The sequence below is a fragment of the Chelonia mydas genome, chromosome 9 (assembly GCF_015237465.2).
Source record: "Chelonia mydas isolate rCheMyd1 chromosome 9, rCheMyd1.pri.v2, whole genome shotgun sequence".
In the NCBI taxonomy this organism is placed as follows: Eukaryota; Metazoa; Chordata; order Testudines; family Cheloniidae; genus Chelonia; species Chelonia mydas.
In genome coordinates, this window is record NC_057855.1 from 16,487,672 (window position 1) to 16,500,179 (window position 12,508).

Consider the following 12,508-nt stretch of genomic DNA (forward strand, 5'->3'; position numbering starts at 1 on the left):
CTCCGCACTTCTGCAGATCAGACTGCAGGGTCTTAAGTCCGGCACTCAGAAAATGAGGAACACACAACTAGTGACCACCTGTGAAAAGTACAGTTTAAGTGATTTGATTGGCATCACATAGGAACTCTGTGGTCGAGGCAGGTATCAACTTTATTTCTGTAGGGCAGCATTCAGCTGCCTTAATCATGAGACCATCCTTTCTCTTCCTGCACTTCCCTGTCTCATTCACAATGCACCTTCCTAGTTTTGCAACAAACGTATGTAGGATGCCTGCCTCAACAGTCTCCTTCACTTCACAACTCTGCTCCATCCCCAGAGCAGGCCCATTCTGTGTACTGAATGAGTCCTTTGGAAAAAATGGTATGTGATCAAGTAATTAAAGACTCTCAGAATGCATGTGCACAAGGTGGCTGAATTAAGGTTGCATAGGCAACCTTAATAGTGGCATTTTTTAACTTGAGTGCTTGATTTTGCAAACCTAATGTTCTTTTAATGTAGTTTGTGCATGTAATTTCCTAGTTTTTTTTTAAAAAAATAGACTGGAAAAAAATTCCATCATTTGGCATCATATTGACACCCACATTGGTGGTCAGCAGGGATGGAACTTTTAGATTCACCACACAAATCTCTGTCAGTTGAGCTAAGTAGTAACTGATAGCTGTAATAGGTTGTCATCCTCTATGTGGAGCAGCACTAGAAGGGGAGGGATTCTTAGATAGTTGCTGACTGCAGTGGGATCTTGGATTCTGTTCCAGGCTCTGGACGTGAATGTGCCTCAGTGGGCACAGATTCTGATCCCCTCCTCACTGGGACCCCTTCTGCCCCATCCTCTCTAAACTCTCTCACTGTTTCAGTTCAGTTTCTTCCTACCCCCTGGGCTCCTTGTTCCAGTTTCATTCTCATCACCTAGCCAGTCCCAAACTCTGCTCCTCAGGCTTCTCATCCCACTCCTCAGGTTTCTCATCTCACACTCCCAGTCCTAGTTTCCATTCTACCATTCCCACTGGCTCCTAGTCCCATTCTCCCTCCCTGGGCTCTTGATTTAGTCTGAATGCCCTCCCTCAGCTCCTTGTCCAGCCAGTCCCAATTCTTTCCTCACCATCCTTGTGAGATCTGTCTTCATCTCCTTCCCCCACCTTTCTCAGTCTGTCCCAGTTTCTGTCCCCTCACCCACAGGCTCCTTATTCCAGTCTCTTCCCTCGGTCCTCCTGCAGGTCTGGCTCTTGTCCCCTCTGCATTTGAGCCAGGCAACTTATTCCTCCAGCTTGCCTGGACCCAGCAGGTGAGTCAGTGACAGTGCAGGAGAGACAGTCTCCCTGCTTTCAGCTCAGGTGCTCGGATCTGGACCTGGCATAACCTGCAGCAGTCCAGAGCTATACCTGTGCCGTAATTACAACTCAGCCCTGGGCTGGAGTATGCCCAGTGTCTATGGAATCTTTGGGGAATTTAGCTGCTAAAATCTAAGGTGTGTCAGCTGAGCATGTGTAAACTGTCATTTTTTTCCAGAGGCTTGTAAATTGGTCAAATTTGGGCACAAGGCACAACCCTGAAACAAAGTTCACTCTCCAGCCAAATTTCATGTGTCTGCTCCAAAGCACAGAGACATTAGAGTTTTTCCAAGAAAAAGCTGCCAGAATTTTTTAACTTGGGCAAAACAATGTATTTTCCCCTAGGCTTTCTTTCAGAAGTGGCTGAACCATTTTGGCTAAAATTTTCAAAAACAAAACAAAACAAAAGTCAGAGGTAGACATCTGGCATTGAAAAATTTAGCTCAAACTGTTCAAAGTTTGACAAAGTTACATGCAACTCAAAATAAGGTATTTATAATGCAACTGCTGGGCAACCTTAATAATAGATGGTGCTACGACCTGTGCCTATACTAATCCAAATTAAACATTAAAATGCAACATTGAAGTATCTGTACATAATGCAATTCTGAATCCTTTTTTTGAAGGAAACTACATTTATGTTAATATTTTGTCATAAAGAAACAACAAAATTGAAGTAATTTGTAAACCCCCACAGTAAATGTGGAAAGTTATTCTCTGTCCAAAAGATTTGGAAGAATTGAGGCCATTGCTATAAATGCTTGGAAACGTGATACGTTTGTAAAGAAAACCCTTCATGAACTTATTTTCTTTGTGATCAGTTTTCAGCTGCACAATAGTTATTTATCTCTCATTTTTCCTGAAATCCTGGGATTATAGGACTAAAAATACCTGGAGATCCTAAATTCCGGGATTAAACTCCCTAATATCTCCTCTGTGATAGCCTGTTGTCTCTGACATGGGGAATGTTTCCTTTGATATTCATGTATGGTATATAGTATCATGAGAAGAAGTGAGACTGGGCGTAATAGTCCCTATCTCTCTTTTCAGTTTGGTGTATATCTCAGGGCAAATATCCTTATTGCTTTAAAGGGACAGTGTCAACTTGAAATCAATTAATTGTTTAGGGCAGTGTTTTCCAAACTTGGGACGCTGCTTGTTCAGGGAAAGCCCTTGGCTGGCCTGACCGGTTTGTTTACCTGCCACATTCACAGGTTTGGCCGATCGCGTCTCCCACTGGCCGCGGTTTGCTGTGCCCGGCCAATGGGGGCTGTGGGAAGCGGCGGCCAATACGTCCCTCGGCCCGCACCACTTCCCGCAGTCCCCATGGGCCGGGCACAGCGAACCGCAGCCAGTGGGAGCCGCGATCGGCCGAACCTGTGAACGCGGCAGGTAAACAAACCGGCCGGGCCTGCCAGGGTCTTTCCCTGAACAAGCAGCGTCCCAAGTTTGGGAAACACTGGTTTAGGGGAAAAGAAAGTTAAAAGTAATGTTAGGGACCACATTTGTCTTTGTGCCACCCTGCTTGTTTGAGGTTTTACAACTACATTGTATCTAAACAAATGGGAAACTGCTATAGTGAAACTTCATTTGACAGCCATTTTTGTACAGTTAAGGTAAATAAATTGGAAAAAAAATCTCTAAACTTTCAGTTATTGTAATATTACATATATATTTACAGATACATGTATGCTTTTTAATTTTAAGTTGACTGTGTCCCTTGAAGTATGGGGCTTGAAAAATATACTCACTCTGGGCAAGGAGGATCCATTAACCTCTGCAGAATCTAAATTTTGATTTTAAAATTTCCAACCTTTTTAGCCTTTCTGGTTTTGAAAAAAACCTTCCAAATATGAACAGAGCATAAATTAATGTTGCTTCATCTTTTTGCAAAGAGATGGCTCCAGTGCTTCTGCTGCTGTTGGTAACTTTGCCAAACAGCAGCAGTGTAAAATTAACAAGACTCTGCTCATTTTTACTGCTACTGTTCTGAACCCTGTGGATAGCAGAACTGACAAGAATTGTGTTAATTCTATGCTACAGCTGTTTTAGAAGGCTCTTAAGTAGGAGCAGAGGCAAACTCACTGGGGAGGACACACAAATGTGACTGGGAAGTAGCTACAGGAACACAGATCTCTTCAATCCCACCCTCTACTCCCTGCAGCATCCAGAAGGTTCTGAGGAGGGAGAAGAGACAAAAAGCTCTTTCCAGCAACTAATGGACGATGGAGATAAGTTTTTATCTGACACCTGCTAGTCAGAGGATGATATGAAAGACAAACCTGTGAGCAGGGCCCATGATCAACACCCTAGCCAAAACTCCAGTACCCTTCCACTTCCAACAGCTTATGGCAGGGGAGCTAGGTTTCTCATTATGGCATTGCCTCTGCATCTTGCTGGTGGATACCTTCCTCGCTTTATCTATCTTATCTACCTTTGTTCCAGTACTGTCCTCAGGCTAGTATGTGTGTGGCAATTTTTAAATGTCTGATGAAGTGCTTAATAAAAGAATTAATGGCAATAGGGGTGGTATTTTTTTTATTGATGATATTGCTCAGCTAGTGCGTAACAACCCGAGGAATTCAGTGCAGTGTTGTCTCAGGAAAATCAGTTGTATTGTTCTTGTTATTCCAGCAGGGAGTTAAGATGGGCATTTAGCTGGGCTGAAGTAACATGAGAGGGAAGAGTTGGCAATTGTTCACAGGTTAGCAAGCAGCCAGTCCAACAATCCATAACAAGACACGTTTCCCACAGCGGCATCAATCTGTTGTTTTTCAAAGTACCTCATTACCTCCTGGATAATATCCCCCACGCTGCAGCCCTTCTTTGCTGCTTTTTCAGCCAACAGAGGAAGCTTTTTCAAATTCCCTTCCTCTTCATTCATGAATGACAGATTGGGCACATTGAAGTGGGAAGCAGCCATCCACTGGAGGATAGCCTGGAGCTCCTTGTTCTGTGTGCTGCTGTTGGTATTCTGGTTGTTCACTATCACTTCAGAACCGGATGATAAATCTGATAGCTGTTTTCCACTTGACTTCACTTGTGAAGCTTCCCTTGACCCTTCTTTATCAAAAGCTGTGGATTTGTTTCTTGAGAATGAGGCACCAGCTGCATTTTGCTCATCTGATAGGTCACCTATCGCTAAATCGGAATTGTTGCATTTAGTCATGAATAAACACAAGTTCATCACAGATTCCACCAGTTGGTCAATAAATTTCTTGTTTACCTGATCCATGTTGTCAAACTGATCTATGGCTGAACTGGGCTGTGTAGATAAGGCCTTTTTGCTGGACTCACTATCAGTAGTGGCAACCTGTTTAAAACTCTTGTTTGTCTCACTGGAATTGTCATCTATATTGAAACCGGCCTCACGTAAGACCTTCTGGATGATGGATAAGAGGATACTTGATATATCATCCTTTTGGGAGTTGAGCTCTTGGGGAATATTCCTTGACCCAGCAGCCATTGCAAGAGACTTGGAGCTTTGGCTTTTCCCAGCCTTTTCAAAATGAGATTCACGAGAAACAAACCCAAGTGAAGAAGTGCCCGAATCATGAGCGGTTGAATCTCTGCCACTGTTTGTCTGTTGGATTAAGTGCTGTTGTATCAACATTAATGCTGTCACAGTGAGGTCTTTTGCTAGTGACTCTATTGAGGTGCTGACCTTTTCTGGCTTTTTTTCCTGATTCCCTCTTACCTTTTCTGGAGCTTTGCTTGCAGTTTGTTTGGAATGCAACATGGTTAGTCCCTCCTTAATTATGTGCTCACTTACTTTCTCAGCACAGGTATACATCTTTGGCTTTGGTTTTTCCCTATCCTTCTTTTGTGTTTGAGTTTTCAGTGTTGCAAACTGCATTCTTTGAGATTTTGAGTCTGATGGGAATGCCGTTTTCAGTATGGAATATGCTAGACTGTGAGACTTGGACTGTCCCTTATCGTTTTGCTCTGCTACAAGGACATTATACAGCCGTCTTACCATTACTTCCAAAATTTCAATAGATTTCTGGCTTCCCATGTTATATAGATTCTTCTTCACTGTTGAAGCAAAGTCAGAGTCTGTCATGAGCACCCCTGTGACATTATGCAGATTTTTCATGGTTGAGTCTATCAAGTCTGATATGATGTCTTTGGTGTGTTTGAGGATTACTCTCTTCAAAACTACACAAGCTGGGAGTGTCTTACCATCCTTCCTTTGAACTTTCATGGTCTTCATAAATGAGAACATCATGTCTGAAGCAACCTGATTTGCATAAACCACTAACCCCTTGCTCACAGAAGTACCAGAATCATCCTGCCCAGACTGTTTTACTTGCTGACACATTTGTTTATCTCCAGACTTTTCCCCCTGTCTACAGCCACTTTGATTAGACATCTCACCATAGAAGAGTGATGTTCTCTTAGAACCTGGAGTATCTTCCTTCTTGGTAGTCTTTTCTTGAGATGGCCTGGGGGATGGTAGTTTACCCTGCGGTTTCTGTGTGCTTGCTGCAGTGGATTCATTCACTGTTTGTGATGAAGTTTTGTTCACAGAACCAGGGGGATTGTTATTTTCATGAATTACTTGGTGTATACACTTACTGGCAGCACCTTCCAATTTATCTGCGATCTCTTTACGTGCCATTTGAAAAACCAAAGAACAGAGCTTATTTACATAGCATGAAACATTATCTGGATCTCTCTTTCCCTTTTGGGCACCGGCAGACTTTAAAGATGTGTCACTGTTCTGGGACAACGATGATTCAACGAAGGTGTTGCTGTCTTTGTGTTTCTGAGGGGTATCTGAAGGGGTCAGTGCATGCTGGAGTCCAGCTGCATATTTCTGAAGGTCATTGTTGAGCCAGCTCACAACGCTGAGTTCATCAGTTGAACCTTGTTTGAAAAGACATACTGCTCCTTCAGTTTTAGAATGATTTTGCTTCTCGTTGTCCTTTATTACAATGACTTCTTTTTCCTCCAGATTGCCCAGATCAAGTTCATTTGAAGGTTCAGAGATGTTACTGTACTGGCTAGCAGCTTTCTTTGCTTTTGAATCTTTGCCCTTTACATTCAGGCTGGAGACATCTACAAAACAGATCACTTTCCGGTCCTGGTCCTTCTGTTCATCAGGGTTGTAGAGGTCTACTTTACACACACCTGCTTGGCTATGTAACCAGTCAACTTCCTGAGACATCTTTACAGGTTAAAAGTAGAACTGTAACCAGTGTTCTTGTGTTAGATGAGCTGCTGTGATGACCCTGCCAGACTCGAGATGTTGCCTCCTCTCTCAACTTGCCATGGTCTTCTACTGCCAGATGGTATCTTCACCTTTGTTAACACATCGTTTCTATAGTAGTGGTGACATCATAAAGAAGAGATTTTTGCCAACAACTAGTGGTGTGTTTCCAATTATTTAACACGGACTTGCTATAATTTTTATTTCCTTTTTAGCTTGTGAGAAGTCTGTCCTGCATTGTGGGGAAGTTGGATTTAGATACAGGAGGTGCAAGAGAAGAGGGTGGTGTCTTTGTCTATTTCATCATATAAACAGAAGCACTTCTCATAACCATAACCAAGAATAAAGGCAACCTACGACTTGACAAATAAAGCATTAAGCTGCATTTTTGCTGGAAATATTCATACTTTCACCTGAGAGAGAGATCTGTATATTGATCATACAACACAGAGTTCAGCTTTAAAGAAGATACCTCTGGAGACAAACACCTTTGAGATAGTCTCAGGATGTCTTCCAGAAAAATATGTTTTAAAATGTGTGACATATGCTGTTGTCCTGTCCAATCCTAAATTTTTTTTTATTAGTCCGAAAAACCAAAGCAAAATTAACTTCTCTCTTTGTTACTTACTCTACTCATTGGGGAATGGGGGCTAGAACAAGTGCCCATGACAGTATAGTTGCTGTGGTAGTTTTGGTGCGAACAGGGAGGCAGTTGTATGGATAATAATATTTAGGGATTTTTCTATATGTATTGAAAGGATAGATGTTCATGAGACATGCTAGCACTTTGGCATGTTCAAACACAAGCTTTCATTTTATCTACCTTAAAATACATTGTGAACAACCATGTATTATTAATATCTGTTTCAACTCTGAAAATGTATTTTGTCATTCTGGGATTATGGGATTCTATATTTCTTGTTTTACTTTCATTCTAGATTAAATGTGCTCAATTTTCAGGTAAAAAGCTTTTTCCTAACTGCCTGTCCTGCAACGAGTCTAGAATCTGATAGGCTGATTACTTTCCTTCCTGATCACCACAACTAGCAATAAATGTCAATTATGTTCTGTGGTGCTTGTGTAACCCCATAATCTTTACATTATGCCTTATGCAGCCTCTCTGCCTTTAGTGATTGCACAGGTGTAGCTGTTTTGAATTTAGTTAACAATTATAATGATGAACAAGATAACATGGGGTCTGAGTCAAATCCTGTTAAAATCAGTTGGGGTATTTACATTTGGAATCTTTATTCTTAGTTATGTTGCCTTTGCAAGGCTATGGAGTGTATGTGTAAAAAGCTGGGAGGAGAGGGGGGTGACACAAAAAGAAAACCCCAACCCTTCAAACCTTTACTTTTTTCACTGAAGTCAGATGATATGACTGAATAGACACACAGGCTTATCTGTTAATTAAGAAGGTGCTCTTTTTAGATAGAACAGACTTCCTATAGAGCTGAGCCAATATTAAAATATGTCCTTTACCAATACTAAAGTTGGTTCATTTCAACAGAATCAGTGCCCTTTAGTTGTCATGAATATATAAATTTCTGAAAGGAAACAATATTATTTTAAATGAATGCAAGTATGCATGAATAGATTCAGTATGACTATACATATGTTTGTTTACATATGAACATATTCATTTTATTATTGCTGAGAAGTCCTGTTCCTGCCACCCTGTATATATACAGTCTTTATCTAAGAACAGTATGGGAGTAGGAAGGTTACTTAAATAGGAAGTTTTTATGGGAGACTGGAAGAAATTCTTCCTGTGACTAATTAGTGTACTTCTTTGTCACTCAGTTTCATACAGCAGACACATACTGATCAGTAGTCAAGAGGAGGATTGAGGCTAGATGTTGCCTAGGTGATGACATTTCCATCAACTTCTGGGACCATAATTTGATGTGTATGTGGAGTGATCATATTACATAGCATATCTCTGAATAGCTACTTTGCAAGGCAGCAGCACAGCTTGAAGTGCAGACTTCAGGTGGCTTCCAATGCCAGTCAGCAAATAGAGAGGAAACAGAAATTGCTGGCTGAAGATATCAGGCAGTGGGGAAGTATAGATAGAGATGACCAGTCAGAGGCATTTCTGGATTATTTGAATGTTTCTGTCAATGGTCAGCCATTGTTCCTTAACACTGTGCTGACAAATTTCCTTCTTCAGTTGGGTTTTTGGAAGAATAGGTTGCTTCTGATTTTGGGTGAGAATCTCCTGTTCATGATGTGGCTGGGGAGGAAGACCATGCCATGGATGCACCTGTTCAGACTGAGACACAGTTGGCTGAGGCGCGTGCTGTAGCTGCTAGTGGAGATTTTGGCAAGGATTTTCCTTGTGATGGGGTATGCCTCATCTCATACTACTGATGGCTTGACCAGTCTGCTTTTTCATGTGTTCTATAGGTACAGCTGAGGGAAGGTACTCTCTGCAGAGTACATAAAGACAAAGTGCCAGTTAAATTTTGATGTATAAAGTTTGCCATTGGCCACAGCTATGCAATATCTTATTCTTAATACAGTGTGTTATGAAATTAAATGTTTTAAAAGGGTCGAGCTTTTGGTAGGGGAAAGACTGTAGCACACCCAGAATATACTTTTATTCTCTTTTATGCAATACACACCAATGACTATCATCTGGATAGAAGGTAATGGTCAATTAATTTTCATCAGTGTACATCCAGAAATACATGGGTTTGTTGTTTACAGGGTTCATATGGTGTGTGTAGTCTTAAACATTCATTCACTGTGATACACACTTCATTTGTAAGTGGGGATGATGAAATGATGAACAATTTTCTGACATACCTTTTTTTTCCTGTCTGAAAAAGTCAAAATTTTTATTATACAAGCCTGAAACAATGTCATCACTTATACAGGATGGCACAGTGCTGCAGGAAGCAACAGCAACTCCCACATACATAGTGACATGTTTTCTGAATGATATGATATATTGCGTGATAACTGCAGAGTCCCGACAGAGCCTCTTACACTATGTGGAATGGCCTGAGTGCTGCAGTGAAACACATTGGCAACAGAAAATGAGCACCCTCCTTTCACCTGATCACAGGGTGCATATCTCTGATGCCAGCAGCAGCAACATGTACACACACAGTGTGCATTTGCTGAATAATAGTGAATTACATTATGTGGGATTTATAATAACCTCATAAGGAATAACACAAGTCTCATAAATGCCCTTTGTGATGCAGGCTGCATTTGCAGAAGCAGTCGCAATCTAAAGAAAATATGTGCAAGGTATAATAGCACTCAGTGATTTCTCACTGCATTTCTCATATACTGTCAAAATGTAAAAATGTGTATTTGCAGATGCAACCTGAATCACAAAGGACATCTATGTGTGTTAGAAAAGCCAAGGTTATAACACTAATATGATGTTATAAATTATTTCTCTCATAAAGTGATATTTACCCTCATTCACCAAATGCATTTGGTGTGCCTAATGCTGTGACAGCCTCATGGATGACAAGTCTAAGGCCTCATGGGTGCTGAAGGGATATGCATAACACTAGGTGATATCTGCCAATACAAACCCTATGCTGGCATTTGAAAAGATGTGAGTAGCTAGCCTCACTTACCACAATTTTCCACCACCGAGATGATTGCTGCTCTAGGTACCTGGTTAAACAAGAGCTTAACTTTAAGCCCATGGATAGTCCCACTGAAGTCAATGGGATTATTTGTGTGTAAAGTTACCCGTGTGCTTAAGTTTTGCTGATTTGGGGCCCTAGTGTGTATATTGAATGGCTTTGCAGTGCTGTGGATTCTGTCCTTGCTGATAGGCATACTTGCTTCTTCATAGGCCGTGTGGCGAGACAGCCATTCATTAAAATAAACAAAATATGGCAGATACAAAAAGCATGCAAATACAAAATGTTGAGCATATGGTCTTCAGTAGCAGGCCCTAGTGCATGTTTATCTGATCTTGTTTAGATAAAAATCAAATACATCTGAATACTCTTTATTCATCTTGTTTGAGGACTGGATTTGGGAGTTCACCATATGCTCTCTCCTCAGTCTTTCTACTTTATCTTCTGTCACTGTATCCAGAAATTGCTGTGGTGGTGTAGTGTTTGTTTTGCTTGTTTGCTGCAGTCTACTCCTTGCAGCAGCAGTACTTGCTTGTGAGGATGACTGTACTACTAAGCTGGTGGTGTCCATGTTACAAATGGCCGTGGTCTTCTGCATGGTATCATTACGTTGTCTTTGTGGCAACAGAATCCTTCTTTCCTCCACTGAACACTTTTCTAGTCATGATGTGGCTTAGGTGTTGATACGATCACCAATAATTAATTTATTTTTTTTTATGGGAACAATACTTTAGTTAAGCTACAAAGCAGAGAGTTAATCCTCTGGTTGGCAGTGAAAGATACAGTTATTTAATGTAGACACTACCAAGGCAGACATAGGCATGGGCGAAAATTCTCCTCCCACCCTACTCAATGCTGGGAACCACCATAGATAGTGGTAGCTATTGGTATGTGGCAGATAGATTTAGAGATGACAGTCACTATTGAATACCATAGTGGTGATGGTCAGAAAATACTGTGCAATTCAAAATCATTAACTAAATCAATGATACTCAGACCGTAGTGGTTCAGGAGCCAAATTAGTGATCAATATTACACAAAAAAGCCCTAGTAGTGTGAATTCATTGTTTCATTTACTATATATTCACAGAAAAATGACTGACCCACTATTCGACAATTGGTTAATAACATAGTAAAAGCATCCTGATTGGTTAATAACTTGGACTGGTTAATAATTAAATCACACAGTTTTTTAATATGTGCAGCAAAGAGCTGCAGGAGACACATTAAAGAGCCACTTGCAGCTCCAATGCCTCAGTCTGAATATCCCTGAACTAAATAATATACATAGTTGAGTTTAAACCAGAAAAACAAGGCCAGACACCTGCCTTACAGTAGCAACAGTTGGACTTACGGAGCACACAGTTGAACATGTAAGAGGCAGAGGCACCATTATAATATAACTGGAAAACATTATGCATGCACAAGTGCCAATAGACTATTGGTAGGTGCCCAATTTGATGGCATTGAATGTAGTGGTGGTGGTCAGAAGCTACTGTGGTATTCAATATTGACAACAGCAAGAGAAGTATTCCACCCAGAGTCCATCCTCTACCTGAGAGAATCAAAGCTACAATGAGTTCTGGAGGCATGGCTCCAATTTGTAAAAGGTAGGTCATTCAATCACGGACCAGACCCAAACTCTGCTAACTGAAGTGAATTACCAATGATGACCAAAGAGATTTTGTAAATAATCTGTAAACTCAATTGTTTGTAATATTTGCAAAATATTTTCAAGTGAACAGATATGAAAAAAATTGAGATTGGTTCATGAATGCTTCATGAACCAAGAACCAAAGAAGAGCCAATATTTGATGGGCTTGCAATGCTCTGAATACTGTTTAACAAGCACTATCATGTATCCAGATCACAACATTTCCAGTCACATATTTATCTGATTTTTAAGAAAGTAGTTAATTTTTATAAATTCAACAGGGTTGTAATTATGAGATCTGAGTTGGTTATCTAACTAATACAGCGCTGTTGAGGTTGTCTTGAGGCAGATTTGGGAACAGCAAGTGTCATTTGAATAGCTATTGTAGATTGCCATTAAAAGTGAAAGATGTGCCAATGAGTATTGGAACTAAAAGAGCTAAATTTTGTGGAATGGGATCAGCGGGCTGTGTTTTGGTGAGGTGATTAATCCTGTTTGCCTCAGGGCATCATTGGGTTGCTCTGACAGACCAGAAAAGAAGTTAGGTGGCGGGAAAGTGCAACAAGCTTCCCCCCTTGGCTCCATTAGGCTGATGTTGGAGAGCCTGGGTGATTTTCCTGTTCTTTAGGAGGGATGTGCCCCTCATTTATATCCTATGAGCATTCTTCCTTGAAGGGTGATGGGGATGTTCCTGTGTGGC

General features: G+C 40.9%; 2 protein-coding genes across 15 annotated transcripts in view; one reads left to right on the plus strand and one right to left on the minus strand.

The window, feature by feature from the left end:
• PHC3 (polyhomeotic homolog 3) overlaps positions 1-12,508 on the plus strand; it is a 103,773-nt gene that overhangs the window by 21,641 nt on the left and 69,624 nt on the right. The gene's annotated exons all lie outside the window — the stretch shown is intronic.
• LOC102946299 (A-kinase anchor protein 4) lies at positions 4,027-6,498 on the minus strand. Its single transcript, XM_043522921.1, has 2 exons — positions 5,101-6,498; positions 4,027-5,001 (listed from the first exon to the last, which is right to left on the minus strand). The coding sequence occupies exons 1-2, from the start codon at positions 6,496-6,498 to the stop codon at positions 4,027-4,029; spliced, it is 2,373 nt and encodes a 790-aa protein (XP_043378856.1).